A 17,528-nucleotide genomic window follows, 5' to 3' on the forward strand; every position below is an offset into this window, starting at 1 on the left:
TGCAGGCATTAACATTCAAGTCATTTAACTAACAAGCACTTCACAAGGACAACAGCAGAATAAACAGCAGTTTGAGGATCGAGGAAACATTTGAAGTTACCAAGGTTAAAGCCTTGGTGTCCTAAAACTATTCCTGTAACAATAAAGTAATTAATCAACATAGTGGATTACAGACAAACTACTATGACCAGTAAACAAATGAACACAAAAATATATTTACTTTATGCATGTAAGCATTTTTTTAATTGAATTGGATATCATAAGTTATGACTCTACATAGTGACAGCAAGACTACAGAAAATGAATATTTTAATAAAAAGTATAAAAACGACCTTTTCTCTGTGAAGGAATAATTATTATGTGTAGTTTATTGTAGACTGAATAACAGCACTTTAAATCATATCTTTGCTCCAAGGAGGATATAAGTCAGATTTAGTTTGCATAAAGAAGATCACAGTGAGCACAGTGTCTTACCCTGAAAAGCAGGCGAGCAATGGCTCTCTGTGCCAGATGGAGGGGTGTCCAAAGGTGGCAGTAGAGAGCAGTATCCACCATGCCAGGATCCACAGCACACGAGCTCACTGGGAAACCTCGGTGCTGCATCTCCTGGTGCAGCTGGGAACTGAATAACAGCTGGGCCAGCTTACTGTGACAATATGCAGCATGGGCTGAATAACACTGGCTGAGGAGAGAGCAAGCAAGAAAGACTTCAAGATAAAAGCAATGAAATGTGCCTCTGTTTAATTATGACGAGGTCAAACAGGAAGTAAACAGCTCAGTTTTGTTCAGTTCATACCAATCAACTGTTGCCAAAACAGATAAAACACTTTCCGATGTAAGAAGAACTCATCCTGCTGAACAAGGACATGTTGTTTTTATAGTGGAATATCTCTGAATCCTCGGGCTGAAAATCAAATGTGAAGCATCTTAAACATCATTTGAGTGCAGAGCTGCAGTGCCAGCAAAGAGATCTGCAGCAGTCTGAGTCCGACCCATTGGAATAAAAGCCACAACTTAAACTCATCCATAGGAAAGGAAAGTATGTCCATTTTTTTTTTACATCAGCCTAAAAGGGAGACATAAAATATTTTTGTCTTTTGCTATGTGTTGTTTATTTGTAATTTCTGTCTCACTCAGTTGTTATTGAAATATTTTACCAGTTTGACTGTTTAATTTAGACAGGCTGTGTATCATATTAGACGGATGTCACATGCATAAAGCTTGTCCTACTTTAACTCACATCTAAACTAGACTCACTATTTAATATGCATTCGAGGACAATGATGTTCTGGTTTATGAGTTATTTCATTTCAGCTAACAGGTGGTACAAGTGTAAAATATATAAAACACACACACACACACACACACACACACACACACACACACACACACACACACACACACACACACAGACAGTCTAAAGTCAGTTACACAAGGTGCTGTTGCATGTGTGTCACTGTTAATATGTGGTCACAGCACAGTTAGCTTTGTATCAGCACTGGAGGCATTTCTGAAGATCAAACAGTAATAAACACGATAAGGAATAAAAGATTTAGTTGAACAGAGGCAAAAGGTTAAAATTACATTGAAACCTTCTTCATAAATGTAAATGCCAAATTAGTTCTACTCCCAAAAAAATATTGTTCAATGAGATTAAAGAGTTTCATGCCCGCACTGCAGGTCCTCTGGGACTTCATAAAGACTAATCTGCTTTGACCTAAATGATGAGCAGTGGCACAAAGACAAACAGAACACAAATGAAAGCACTCCTTAATTCATAATAACTGATTCAAATTCACACAATAAAAAGTTAAACTTTCACTCTTCCTCTTTCTTGTTAAAACACAATCCGGACATGGAAAGACATCCCCACTATGTCACGCTGCAGCTGAATATAGCGACAACCTGGTTTTTAATACATTTTTGAAATCAGTGTGACAACAGGACAGCAGGGACATTACAGGAAAAGTCTTCTTTGATCCACATATCTTGGGAGGGGAAACACAACACCCACGGCAGCTTGTTAGGACCAAAAGAATTTTGCACTAAACTAAAACATCGTAGATTAATTATGAATTTATAACATGCTGTGAGAGTTTAAGAATGCAGGCTTTAACCCACTACCATGGCGATGAAACAACACAATGAAGACATTTAGGCTGCTAATGCTTATTGACAGCAGTGTTGAGAGCTGGGACCATGATGTGCCAAATGGAATCAACAGTTCCCCACTAATGCCAATAGAAATTGAGTTATTTGTTGGTGACGCCAGCACAGACAAGGCAGGTGAGTTTGATTAAATGTCCTTCCGAATGACAAGGAAACAGTCCAGTACTAAGCTTTATTTAATAAAGCTCTTTTTGTAAACAATTGGCTACATAATTTGAAATGGTTGCAACAACTAAACATCGTTAGAACAATAAATGGCTAATAGCCAGAAAGCATTAGAGTTAAGTGCAATGGTACAACTTAATGTCCATTGTTCTTCCTGTCCCTTCCCAACAGCAATTACGTTAAAGGCCTCTGTTTGCATCTCTACTTCGCAATTCATTATTGTATACCATTATTCTTTATTATTTGTAATAAACCATTTCACATGTATCGTATGCGCATGTGTGTGTGTGTGTGTGTGTGTGCGCGCATGTGTGTGTACCTACCAGCTATTTAGGTCATTCAGTTTGATATCCCCGATGCAGTGGGCTGAGGACGAGACGTTGACCACGCGGGAAACGGAACCACATTTCCCAGAATCCTTCAGTGGATCCAGGAGTAGCCAGGTCAACAGGAAGTGGCCCAAGTAGTTCACACCGAAATGCTGCTCAAATCCATCCTCAGTCCTCCCCTCAGGAACCAGCATTACACCCGCTTGAAACACACACGCACACACACACACACACACACACACACACACACACACACACACACACACACACACACACACACACACACACACAAATAAACACACAAACACAAACTTTTTTCACTGTCTCAAGGAAAATGTTCATTGTTATTATGCATTCCCTCGTTTTTTTACGCTAATCCTAACCATCAAAACCAAATGCCTAACCTGAACACTAACTTCTAACGCTAATCCCAGAACCAGGTATTAACCCTCAAATAAATTTTAGTGTTTAAAGTGTGAACGTGATCTAAATTCGGTGAGTGATACCTCAACACAAATCTAAATTTCTATTAGATAAAACATATAACAGTAGGACATCATTTTTTAAAGTGAAAATATCAATAAATCAGCAGCTAATATCCCTAATATCATGTAGCATAGGCGTCTCTGCTGCAGTGTTCAACACAGAGTTAATGATGCGTGTTCTCTTTTGCTTGTTTCAGTCCAGCTGCAGCCATACGGAGGATGTAAATATATGCAGCAACAATCCTGTCTTGGCAAATATATTAAATAAACTAAAGAAAGACACTTCCCACTGGGGAGCTGTTAAGAGTGCACACAAACTTGCTCCAACAAAATCCAATATAATGAAGTGTATCATTAAGTGTTATTTAGCATCCATTTGAAAGTTCAATTAGGCACACCTGGAAGATGACAGCTGGTTTCGATGATGGGGTTCATGAACTCAATATATATACATGTATGTATGTATGTATGTATAAGATCTCTCTGTGGGTCTGGAGCTGAGTTTAATGCTTTAAATCCTTTTCAATTCAGTCATGTGACAGCATCGAAATTATACTGCTGTGCAGAGGATTTGTCCCGCTGAATATTTGATAAACTACTTTACATATACAGTACGCCGCCTGCACATTTCTCAAACATGACATTTCCACTACTCACCATTATTAACCAAAATATTTAGTGGAAGGTCCCGCTCCTTGAAGCTCTGGGAGAATTGACGGATGGACTGCAAAGAGGCAAGGTCCAATTTCTTGAACTCCACTGGAATGGACACACACACACACACACACACACACACACACACACACACACACACACACACACACACACACACACACACACAGGCACGCACATCAGAGCCATTGTAAACGGATTATTCCTGCTAGCCGTTTTGCCGGTAAGACATCAAAGGGTGTATTAATCATCTCTTACAGCGGGCTCGGTGGGTTCTTACAGTACAGTACTGGCAGCACTGGGCCTCTGTAGCACATTGTATCAAACCTAATACTTCTTCCTAAACTCCATCAAAGCCTAACACATTTTTATATCACGTCTAATATATGATAAGACACAGGTAAGAGATCATTGCCCACGAGCTGGTATCATCAGAGCGTGAAAGTGGCTCTTTGCACTTTCCTATGAGTGTGTGCATGCAGAGAAGCGACTTTCAACACTGACTTACCTAATAAGCTTAACAGATACTGTAGATATCTTGTAAGCACATTTACTTAGTAACTTTAAAGAGTTTTATTATATAAGTGTATTAAAAATGACATCGTGCTATTTGTGATTTTCTGTCATTTAGATATGGTATGATGTCAGAAGTCTATTTTATACTTGGTCAAAGTTCCAAAACTTTATGTCAGACTGCTGTGTCCCTGAACACGAAGTTTCCTCCAATTTCCAAGTTTGATCGTTTGAGCATGCTCAGTCACTGCTGTCCATTCCATCGTCCATGTTGTTCAGCTTGTTCAGATGTGGTTTGTTGATTACATTCAGGCTTGATTATGTCAAAGCTAACATTCTGAGTAAAGTGAAAACCTACTATTTTTATTTTATTTTATTTAAAAAAATATATATATTTTTTGCCATTTAGATCTTTATTGATAGCAGGAGTCGAGAGACAGATAAGAGAAAGCAGGAAGTGTGACGGGTGTATGGCATGCAACTAAAGTCTGCCCCGACCAGGAGTCGAACCATGGATGTCACAGTTACAGTACATTTCAGTCTTTTAATTCTATTTCCTTTTAACATTTAGATGGTAAATATTCTTGAAATGTAAAAAATATTGGAAGTTCAAATTCTTGCAAAGTAAAGTTTTAGGCAAGCAACCAGATTCTCTTTTAGTTGGTAACCAAAGACAAACAGAGATGCAACTAAAACCAATCTTTTTTTTCAGTTTTCATATCCTGGACAGGCCTGTCACAGGCGTAATATTATATATATCACAGTATTAGACAGAGTAGTAAGCCTATGATCACTGTGAGAATTGTGAAATGAGGAACCAGGAGGTCCATTCTGACAAGTATGCCTCAAGCTGCATGAAGCCTCAGGATTATTCACTTGGCTGGGTCTGTTTTTTTTTTTTTTTGTAATAGTACTGTCATATAATAGGCCTTAATCCAAACCAAACCCTCAAAATGCATGGCAAATTGGGCATGAACCCTGCAGGAATTTGTAAATATTCCTAGTTCCTGCTGGACTTTGAATTACTTTTTTAGTATTTGGCAAATCTTTTTTTGTATTAACTGCTGCTGTCAAGGAAAAAAAATACAAGTGCACTGCCACTTTACAAGAAGACCATGTCTTTCAAACATCTCAAGAAAATAAAATAATAGATTGTTCCTCTCTATAATTCCAGTAAGGGCATAGAGGGTCAAATATAATGCACAGACAGGAGACGGACTTGGAGGGAGCAGGGGGGAGCAGGGAAGGGAGAGTTGATGGAGCTGATAGAGAAAAAGGCCGGAGACAGATGAGAGTGCAGCTGTCCCTGATGAAGGTCTGATAGCAGCCTTATCTCCGAGCCATGCCGCTCACCTCCTGCTGACTGTATGTGTGTGTGAGCGAGAGAGAGAGGGAAAGAAAGGAAAAGAGACAGAAAGAACCACAGTGTGTTACCTGAATGACCGTGAGCACAAATTTGTCTTAGTTTGTGTGTAGGTGTATTTGAGCTGCATATGTACCAGCAAGCAAATGTGTGTGTGTGTGTGTGTGTGTGTGTGTGTGTGTGTGTGTGTGTGTGTGTGTGTGTGCGCGCACATGTGCATTAAACTGCAAACGTAACACTTGTGTGTGTACATGTGTGTGTTTGGGTGTGCGATGCCAGTCAGTCATCTCCAGTCCTCTTAAATCGGCCCCCTTTAGACCGAGCCCTTTCAGGAAAGCCAGTCATATCTAGAGACCACTGGGAGTGAAATAATATTGATCAGGTGTCGACCTGGATCCCTGGATTTTCTCTAAAGCTCAACCTCCTTGCCTCAATTGCTGAACACAGGGATTGTGTTTTTGTTTCTTGACAAAAGCAACTGCCTTTGGAGACATATGCAAGTTGTTAAAGACCACACAGTCGATTCACAATCTGACTTTTATAAGTCGTTGTTCATTTCATACAAGCTGCATATCTACTTATGAAATGTGGAAGAAATGCAAATTAAATAATTCCTTTTGATTTTCTTTCAATGAATTTTAAGTTAATGTAATAGCAAAGTGTTTTTTAGTCTTGTTTTATGAGTGATAGATGAAGTTGTTTAATTCAAAACGTGTAGAAATTTTCTTGAACAATACTTTGGCGAGGATAAAGTAGTGTCAAAGTCAAATATGTAACTTAGTTTGTGATTACAGTATTAACTAAAAGCAAATTATCTGTATATTCATCCTCATATTTTTATATCGTAATGTAATTTGCAATTAAAAATTTTGACTGTTTTTTCTTAGATTAGCTCACTAAAACCTCCATTGAATATTTATTCAAGGTTTACAAATCTTAGTATACTTTTAATTTCTATTTGAAGCCACTTGTATGACTACTTATACACATTGTACAATCACACCATAAGTTCTAGTAGACAAATGTGTATTTTTTTCTGTAATCTCTCATGCTATTTTTGAGTCTACTGTTATTCAAATGATCTGAGCACTTTAAAGGGGACTGTTAGGCGTCTAAAACCTGTAACAAGAGACTCCAGTTAGAAACTTCTTTTTGTGAGGGGCCTGAAGCCAAAGACAGTGGGAATCACTGCTTTACAGAGATTTAATTTTCATTTAATGAAATTGCCACAGTGTGGTCATACACTGAGATGGTCCAAAAGAACTAAACATAGTCTGACTATTAAGTTATGGCCCACTCTTGTAAAATAAAATATTGAGGAAGAGGATAACTGCTCAAAAGCAGTGAAAATCAAAATTTGACAAAAGTTTTAATAAGAGCTTTTATACTGATTTCAGATTTAATAGAATGCATTAAATCACAGTCGCAATGTTAAGCTTCAAGGTGAGACAGAAAGGGAAAACAATATTTTTGAATATGACAAGTAACAGAAAATAAAGCAAAATATAACTGAAGACATTTTGGCATGTAACAGTGGTAAAAGCACATGGAGTAAATCAAAAAGTTATTGATGACTTTCCCCGCATAATGTCATAGTTTACAGAGACATTTGGATAGAGAGGAGTCATCATTCTTGTTCTCATTTACACATGCTTTTCCTGCTAGAATACCTGCAGTTAGAAAGGCTTCTTTCAGGGGAAAGTTGAAGGTATTATTTAACATACTGTATACCACTTTCTTATTGCCTGCAAAACAACCGATTTTCTAGATTGCATCAATATGTTGCTTCCAAACAGAAACACTTGAATGTCCCATCTATGACTTTTCAAGTCTTGCAAGGAGCAAAAGGCGAAGGATGGTTTTGTGGGAGAGTAGCGGTTTGTAACTCTGCTTCGGGAGCAGGGGAACCATTAGCCTTTTACCTTTTCCACTTTTCCATTTCCTCAGCTGCAACAACAACTTTGTATTTGTATCTCAACTAGTTTTCCTTTATGTCCCATGTGGATGGAAAAGCAAATACAATAGTGTTACACAACTGTGTCTGTAATTTAAAAAAAAATAAATGTGACCATAAATGGTTCCTGCCACATCAGTGCACAATCAGTCACTATAGTAGCAAAAGAGAAACTGAAAACATAAAAGCCTAAAAGACTGAAAGTCATTTAATAAGTGTTTAGTCTTTGTGAGTATAAAAAAAAACTATGCAGCCAGTCTGACTCATCGGATGGAGTATGGTGCTACACAGTAAGCCTGCCAGTGGCCAACTGTTTCAGACAGCATTTTTCTTCCCTTTCTAATGTGTGTTATTGTTTTCAAAAATCTACGTCGCAGCGGGAAGCAACAACCTCCAGGCTAGCAAAAATAAACGCAGAAACGGGCAAGTTCTGAGGAAGATGTAGACCATACAATAAAGCATGCCTGCTTGGTTCTCGTCAGTTATTTGTGGGTAATTAACTATCCTAATGCCAGGGCTCGCCTCCCCACCAACCGGCAACACTCCATGACGTCGCTCATTGGTTCGTGAACTGCTGCTTTGAAGCCTTGAGTCTGACATTTTTGGGCCTTTGACATCTTGGTTTGGAGCCTGAAGTGGCCATATTTGGACCAGCTGGGGAGGAGCGAAGCGCGGATCTGACTCTATCTGTATTAGAACCCAGACACACTACCCCCGCCCACCAACACCAGAATGCACCCCAGGCATGTCGATCAAACTAGACACGTCCCCAAACATACCTCTCTTTGAGGCCTAACATCTAATCAATTATGGAATTTATTTTAAAAGGACCCCCTCCCAAAGGGTGCAAATGTTTTTCTCTCCCTAGCTAGGCTTCAGCATGCAACAGAAATATACATTAAAATTTCACTTTTCTGCTGAAAAGCTACACTTTCAACACAGACTTCCAAGACTATCCAAACAAATACAAGCACGGTCTGAATCCTGAAAATGACAGTCATATATCAGTCAGCTGTTGTTTATGCCTTGTTGCTCACAACTAAAAAAAAACAGTTTCATTTCTGGCCTTCATACTTAGTTGTATTTTGCTCAATGTGGTGTTATAGAACAATTTTAAAAGCGCAACACAGTAAAAAAATAAAATAATTGATGGGTAGACCGCCTGGTTCTCTAACATAAATCCCTATTTCTTCCAGGCTTCAACATGCACCTTGTGTCCTGACTGTGACTACAGTGCATATGATTAAGCTGAATTACACCTAAATCTGATATTAAAATGCATAGCTAGTAAACACATTACATTTTTCTTCTGCTCGACAACAGGTCAGGGATCTTGCATTACTCATGCTTTAAAGTTGACAATGAATACCTCAGCAAGATCTGATTTTGCATTGCATTTTCACCTTTCACTGTTTTGACCCTAAATACACTACAGTTTAAGGTGAGTGCAGAGTCAGAAATTCCCTTGAATGTTTCCCACCTACCAGCTCTACCTGTCAACAATACTGGCTGAATAAAAAGCAGAAAACACACAAGGATGAATGAACCGTCCCTCCTGAAACCACCTCTTATGAGACCCAGACGAAGAAATATAAATAGTTTCCCTTTGAGCTGTCTGATAAACAGCACAGTGAAATCCAAGAATATTACGTCTGGGCAGTGTGCCAGTTTTTGCTCCTCCACAGACATTTTTATGCAGCTGATGTAGGAGAGAGGAGGCTGGCTAGTGCCCCAGTCAACTCCTGCTTGTTTTGTTAATGGGATGACAGTCTCCCAAGTCAAGACAGCTATAAACGACAACAACAACAACAACAAACAAAAACAAACCCAACACACATGCAGATAGTTAGAAATAATGCATTTGTTTGACACCGCAGCTTGTCACAAATGCACACAGTCATGTTCAGAATCACACAAACATTTAAAAAGTACAAACACAGTCTAACAAGGGCAGTCTTTTAAACACGTCTGTTACTATTAAATTGGGCTTGGCGTCAAAGAGCTTTTGTAAGAAAGGAGCAGCTGGGTTACCTAAGCCGGCAGAAAGTTTAATGTGTGAAAAGCAGACAAACACGCACACACACACAGGTTGCCTTGCTTCACACTGTTAATCTAGGCCTATGGTTTCAGGCACAATGTGTTACTTTCAAGTTCACCGTGACTAAAGTTAGTGGACAGACAGCACTGCCTGTGGCAAAAACTACAGAAATACCCTGTATCTGCATCTGTGTGAGTTCATGTTCATAATTTCAGTAAAATGCTCCAAGCGTCATTGGCTAGCGCCTACTTGCAGTGTAAAGTCCTAATCATGTTTCCACAGATGTTTACTCAAGGTTTTTTTGGGACAGTACTTATCCAGTCAAGGTAATACATTACAATGCTATGCTGTGCAATAAAGCAATCACACCACTGTGATACGTCTGCTCACTTTGAGCCAACGCAAATTCTAAATATGTTACTATGAGTGCTGTGAATAAATCGACAATATGTCTGTATACAAAATTGGACGTAGCTTCCGGGGAAGTGGCTAAAAGTGCAATACCACCAAGGGCCACTAGGGGTTGGCTCCAACAAGGCTCTCTCATGAAATACGAAGTAATTATGGTGTAATTTGCTGGGGTTACTCCTTCTAATTAGCTTTCTGGCGGGCCAAATTAAAATAATTCTGTCATTAATTAGATATTAGGCCTCAAAAAGTGGTATGATTGGGGGGGTGTCTGTTTGATAGACAGGCCTGTGGTGCTGTCAAGTTTCCACTATAGATGGTTGGATATTGTGTCCTTAGAGATTGACTCAGATCCACTGCTCGCTCCACCAATTGGTGACATCACTGCTGATTGCCGCTTGGTTAGGACACAATCTGGAATGCTGCTCAACCCTGATTAGCCCAACTAAGAGAATACGATCATAGATATATTGAGTTTATCATCTTACCACAATGTGTGATTTGTTGTGAGCGAGCAAAGCCATGAAACCAGACACGCTAAAGTGCCATTTGAAAACACAGCACGCCAGTAAATCCAAAGACATTTTCTGACAGTGAGGAATTCACCGAGAAAAAAAAAAAAAAAAAAAAATGTTTCACCTTGCAAATGTTTTAGAAAAAGCACAGAATCCAACTCATTTGTAATGAGTGACTCAGCTAATTGTAAAAAACAAAAAATACACTGGAGAAAACTCGTGCTCGAGCTGAGGGTTAATTGTGTGAGGTTACAGAGGGAGCTAATAGGATAACTGTAATGACGGTTCCTTTTTTCTTCTCATAGACAGCTTGTCTGTGGATGCAGAGAGAGATGAAGCCACCTGGGACTTCACTGCTCTGAGCCAGGACCTCAGTTCATGCCTCTGTGATGTTTGGGACCCGGTGGTTGATCCTTTCACTCCTGCTAAGACAGCTTCAAGTGGTACTACTGGTAATGCAGGGGAGCAGTGGCACGACTTGTCCTGTCGCCGGACACTGAAGGTAAGATTTCTAGCAGGCGTCTCATGCAGAGTTTTGGGTCTTTCACGTACATCTTACTAGTTTCAGGTAAGTTCTTGTCATTGTAAATGAGAAGAACTCCATTATTTTGTGAACATGTTATTAACAGATTTTAAAAAGGATGCTTTAACAACCAAAATGTGTTATGTAATAGTTTTATGGTATATCTATGAGGTTTTTGGAGTAACAGTTTGGGGTTCCATTGCTTGAAAAAGGTTGAGAACTCCTGCGCTAAATGATGGTGATTGAAGTATGAATTATGTTGTACATGTGTGAATAAATGTGTAATTGTATTTCTTCTTACTCTACATAGTATATGTTTAGCAGGACTTTGGACTAGATATTTATAATGCACTTGTGTTTTTCAGTCAGGTGTACCAGCAAAAAAAATAATTCAGAAGATTCTGCTAATACAGTGGTGCAGGAAACTTTCTGAACCCTTTCAATTTTTCTATATTTCTGAATAAATGTGTTTTTAACATAAATCCTTAAAAATAGATAAGGAGAACCCATTTAAACAAGAGATAAAAAATATCATACTTTATTCCTTGAGGAAAATCATTCAATATTATCTGTGAGTGGCAAAAGTAAGAGAACCTCTGGGACCAGCAGTTATTTTGAAGGCGAGATTCGAGTCAGGTGTTTTCAATCAATGTGATAACAGTCAGGTGCGACAGGCGCCCAGTTTTTTTAAGGAAAAAAAAAAAAAAGGCCAAACGGTTGTGCTCTGCAGTCTTGTTCAGGGTTACATTCTTGATATAGCCAAATAAAACCTTGTTAAAGCAACTTAAAGGTAAAGATCATGCAGGTAAAATTTTAATGAAAAGAAAAATACTAAATAGGTCAAATTCTTAGCTCTGCACAAAAAAAAAAAAAAAAAAAAAAAAAAAAATCAAAATAAATTTAAATCTTTCAATCTAAAACAAGTAGTGTTTCACAAGAGGTTGTGTCGAGGACCATTTCTTAGCCAGGTGCATATTTAGCAGTCTCTGCTGTTTTCCTGCCAAACTTGTGGTGATAATATGACAGAGCTGAGCTAAATGCCTACTGTCCACACTTTAATATTTCATCAACAGATATAGCTGTGAGAGTTGTATTGATAATTGCATATTCATCTCAGCAGGAGAGTGAATGCGCATTCTTATTAAAGTATCAATCTATCAATCCTCAAAGCAAAACATAAACAAATTGTCATGTGCAGATGAATAAGCAAATACTTACATTTTCTGGTAAATTGCTTAAAATGCAGTCTTGCACTCAGTTATTACAGCTAATCCAGGGTCTAATTTCAGTGCCTACGTTAAGTATGACCTACATATAAATGTTGTGTAAAACTGAAGTTTATTTGAAAAAAGATTGGCCACAATTATAAGACTAAGATGCAGGCTGAAGAATACATCAAATTTCTTTTAAAATTTTTCAAAGTGGCTAATAGACTTCTATCTTTTCAATTTTTTAAAACATAATAGATACTTTGAAGTCTAACTAAATTCTCTTTCACTGGTGACACCTTGAAATCCCTGAGGGGTGTCAACAATTGTCCACTCAAGCCCTCAGTTGGAAAACTACCTCTACGTGTTTATTATGAGCTGTCTCCCATTTCTCATAACAGACAAATGTACACACACTGGGAAGGATGCCAAAGGGCGTTTGGACAGAGATGTTTAAAGCTCTTGCCTCACATACTAATGAGAATCCATTACTGCCTCATTCAAACACACTCAAACACTCACACACACACACACACACACACACACACACACACACACACACACACACACACACACACACACACATCAACACATTCTCATTCAGTGCACAAGCATCTGGCTACAGACACCCCCTTGTCCCCTATGCCTCAGTGCCTGCCAATTACAAAAGAAGTAATCAATTCCACCACGGCCCCGTCCAGGGAAATCGACTTCAATGACACCAGCTACATGGCCGCTGTCTCTGTACCTGACAGCCACTTACACACAAGCAGGGGCCCAGTCCGCCAGCCTACTGCTACTCTCCACTGCAAGGAAAAGCAAGGTAAACCACAGCTATTTTCCCAATTGGTAGCACTGGGTTTAACACTGCACATAACCTATGGTCACCTATGATAACTGTTAACATACTCCTTACAACACACCCATACATACTCGTTACAGCAGGATTGCTAGTGTCTGATGAGCAGTATTATATTCACTTGATTTTGACTTCACAGATGTGTACTCAATCAAGCCATGTTAATATTAATTTCAGTTCACAACAAATCAAGTGTTTTCTAATCAAACGCCCTATTGAAAGGGCAACATCATTTGTCTGTGAATAAATAAATGGAAAGAATTTGTCACTGTGCAAGTAATGTACAGAGGAACTTTATTATTCTGAAAGCTACAAAAATGGTATACTTTCACAATATTCAAATTCAGTTTCAGTTCCTGGAATCAAAATTCAAAAAACATAATATCCCTGGCATTTGTTTTGACTTGCGCCATAGTTATTTATCCTGACATGAAAAACCCATCCATTCATAATTAGGGCAACTATTTTAGCATAATGGATCTTACTTGACTGTTGTACAACAACAACAACAAAAAGCTTTAAATGCTCGTGCCAGATGGCTCTGTGGACTTAAATAAGAAAATAAAAAAACCTACATTGTATCAACATGTGTAACAGTTGAGGGTGCCACTCTACGCTGTCAGTCGTTACTCAGGGTCAGAGTCATGCCACGTTCAGACATACAAAGTAAAAGACAGTTTCTGTTCTTGTAAGCTTTGTGTTTGTTTTGCACTGAGCATGTGATTTACGTACGGCTCTTGACATACGTTGTTTTCTGACGTAGCCAGCCCTGTTGTGACGCTTGATGTCTGTTAGATCTCTGTGGATCACTGTTATTTTTCTGCTGAGCTGCTTATAAATAAACAACGATGCCCATCGTTTTTTGTGAAGACGTAACCCAGGGCAACAGTGTTGCTCATCGGATGTGTTCTTAATAGTTTGGGATCATTTATTGTTGTTTTTTGTCTTTTAACCGGATTTGTTTTTATCTTGTGAGATAACTAGATTTTTAGAAAATCAAATAAGATCACACAAGATCGAGAGATTATGAGATTACAAAATCTGAAGTGATAAACTAGCGCAAAAACGACAATGATCTGATTGGTTGAAGTTAGCCCGGGATAGCAGTGATAGATGGATGGTTTATCCTATCACCTGCTAAGTATCCTCTTCCAAAACAAGGACAACTTCTCAGATTGTTCGAGGTAACAAATCATTGAGCGCGTCAGGTTAAGATTTGTTAACGATGAGAAAAACAAAGAAACCCCCCCAAATTATTCTTTAAAAAGAAATATTTGTGCAGTGACAGTATGCTATGATATAACTGCATGGATAATGTTAATTTCCTGAAATAAAAAGTGAAGAGAACCCAAATTTTAACGCATTGACGATAACTAAAATCCGATTTTTGCCGGAGTACAGATCTCTGAACATCCTCTGAGGTAAACAGCACATGACACACCTTACAATGTGGTGAAAACTCAGGGCCATTTGGTACAGAGAAGAAGAACTTATGAGGCTTCTTACTCATGACACTGTGGTGGAATTTATGGCGCTGTGAAGGTCAGCCAAATCAATTAATCAACACCGGAGCTACGGAGAACCCTGTAAGCTTCAATCAATAGCGTGATAAATCTCTGCTATCATCTATCTCTTCTTATGTTCGTCACCTCCTCTGTACTTCCTCTCCTTTTCCACCTCTCTCTTTTCCCGCTTGTATTTTCTTGCATTTATGCATTTGTTATGTTTTCCTCTGCCTCTACATCTCTACCCTTCCTCTATCAAATTGTATATATTTATTTATCATTATGGTAGGACGATGGCACACTTGTTACAACTATCAAATCTTGCAAGGAAATTGCAATCTTGCAGCCCTGATAATTATTAGAAATTCAACCAATTTGAGGTAACTTTGAGGTACAACTTTCTAAAGATTTCATGATTTCACTTTAATAAACGTACTCAATAAAAGCTCTGCTTTGTCAAGGAAAAATAATCCTTATTGAAAATCAGCATGGCTCTTCAACCTCTCCTCTCATCATCAAAACCAGACAAACCAGAGAAAAAAGCAACAGTGGAAGTGAGGGAGTTAATAGGAAATGCGCTCTTATCATGAAGATTAGGAAACTAATCACCACACATCCCTGCGTCAGTCAAATCACACAGCTTGTGTTCAATTACATGTATATACATATATATATGTGCAGTTGTAAGAGTTTGCACTTTGATGTGCATACAGTATGTGTTGAATTCATATTATTTAAAAAGTATTTAAGGCATCTCTTGTTACAGAACATGTTGCCTATTTATATTTCAGTGGCATTCTGTCTGCTTTATAAAGTTACATCACTTTTATGTTTCGGGATTGTTTGAGCCTGTTCTTCTTGAAGTGAAGATTTTTTTTTAAAAGATAAAGAAAAAAAGTGTTTCCAACTATGTCTGTAATGTGCACAATGCCTATTATCATAGAAAGTGATACCATATGACTCTTAATTAGGTAATAGTTCACAGCAAGAAGGTTCTGGGTGGGAACCTGCTGTCAGCTGGGACCTTTAAGTGAGGAGTTTACATGTCCTCCCTGTTCGTGCATCATTTTCTTCTAGGTGCTCTGGCTTTCTAGCCTGACTCCACCACAATATTGCTCATAGCTTCAGTTTTCTGCTGTGATTATAGTTTGGACAAACTGTTTGCATGAACGTTCGCTCAGCCACTGTAAAGGGCGCCCCAAACAGCAACCAGTGTCGGTGGTTAAGTGCGATGATGTTATAATTGAGCATTTTTACTCAATGCAGTTTCAGCGGCGGTGGAGTTTCGGTGAATACCAATTGGTTAAAGCTACTCCAATAGTTTTAAAATGAACCCGAGGTCTACACAGTAGGATTAAACAATTGTGGACGATTCCCTATTGAGCACACACAGACCAATATATTCACAGTGAATTTGGGTTTAGTAACACCAGGCTACATGCTTCTTCCCACAGTCCAAGGACATGCATGTATGTCAACTGGTGATTCTAAATTGTCCGTAGGTGTGTATGTGAGCATGAACGGTTGCCGGTGATGGACTGGTGACCTGTCCATGGTGCACTGCGCCTCCTCGAGCAAATTGTATAGTGTTTCTTATCATTATCTTCCCTTCCTTTTCTTTCTCACAGCCATTCATCTTTTATCCGTCTCTTCATCAGAAACACTCCTGACATTGTATTTCCAGTGTGGAAGCTCATTGTGTGCCTCAGTGTTTGTCTGCATACCTGCAAGTGTGCAATTATGCATGTGTGCTTGGTAAAGACTTTAAAAATAATCCTGAGGGACAGATTGCTGCAGCTCTGCCCTTTATCTTCAAACACTGGCAGGGGAAAGCAAGTACACTTCCGCACAAGCATTTGTGTGTATGTGTATGTGTGTGTGTGTGTGTGTGTGTGCGTGCGTGTGTTTGATATGTTTGCAGTGTTACCTTTGGCCTCTTTGTACTGTTCACAGATCCTTCTGACAACTGCAAGACCCTCCTGCTCATCCCTCCCACCTCAAAGAGAAGGACAGACACACACACACACACACACACACACAGATGAGTACAGTGTCTGACAAGCCTTCTATAAAACCCTTTTATATTAGTTTATTCTCTCTGATTAAAACATATTTCCAAGATGTGTTCTAGAAAGGAAAAGAGTTATTGATAAACCATTTGGCCCTTCAGCAATATTTATGAATGTCAACAAAGATTCTAAATACTTCTACTGCTTCAGTGAAGACTTTGTTATCATGATTCAAACATTCCCGGAATGAGTGTGGCATATTTAAAATAACTGTTGAGTTATTTTGGAAGAGACAGGTTAGTTGGGTGAAGTACACAGTCCCGACAGGAAATCGCAATCATGCAAACGCAAAATTGAACATACAAAATGATTTGCCCATGTTTGCAAGAGATTGCAATTTTGCAAAAATTCACGTCATTTCGTTGCAAACAGATTTAGCAGAAGCTCTGCTGGTGGTAGTAGGACTCAAAATAACTCTTTCCAAATGGAACTTGCTTTATTAACAAAAATAGCTCCTTATTTACAGTCAGGGAGGCTCTTCAACCTCTCCTCTCATTGTCGTTACAAATGACATACTTGCTAATCGCAACAAACATAAAAACCCAGAAAAAAAACTAAGGTTTGCAGGAAATGTGGGCTTATCATGACAAATAAGTGTTTAATTTAATACAGATTTCCATTTATAAGAAATTGCACTTTGTTTTTGTGCATACAGAATGTATTGAATTATTATTGAAAAAGCATTTAAAGTAGTTATTTTAACAACATGTATTAACAGGGAAATATTAAACATTTACTGAACCAATTCTCAAT

General features: G+C 38.6%; 1 protein-coding gene across 2 annotated transcripts in view; it reads right to left on the minus strand.

The window, feature by feature from the left end:
* LOC138201239 (polyprenol dehydrogenase) overlaps positions 1-17,528 on the minus strand; it is a 47,687-nt gene that overhangs the window by 7,108 nt on the left and 23,051 nt on the right. For both annotated transcript variants that reach the window (XM_069154560.1, XM_069154559.1), the window contains exons 3-6: positions 16,634-16,702; positions 3,806-3,907; positions 2,658-2,865; positions 475-682 (exon numbers count right to left, since the gene is read on the minus strand). In XM_069154560.1, the coding sequence (XP_069010661.1) occupies positions 475-682; positions 2,658-2,865; positions 3,806-3,907; positions 16,634-16,702 (587 nt within the window). The remainder of the gene's footprint in view (positions 1-474; positions 683-2,657; positions 2,866-3,805; positions 3,908-16,633; positions 16,703-17,528) is intronic.

This window comes from Embiotoca jacksoni, unplaced genomic scaffold, assembly GCF_022577435.1.
Source record: "Embiotoca jacksoni isolate LCO1_2020_lvr unplaced genomic scaffold, fEmbJac1.0.p SCAF_2, whole genome shotgun sequence".
Classification (NCBI taxonomy): Eukaryota; Metazoa; Chordata; class Actinopteri; family Embiotocidae; genus Embiotoca; species Embiotoca jacksoni.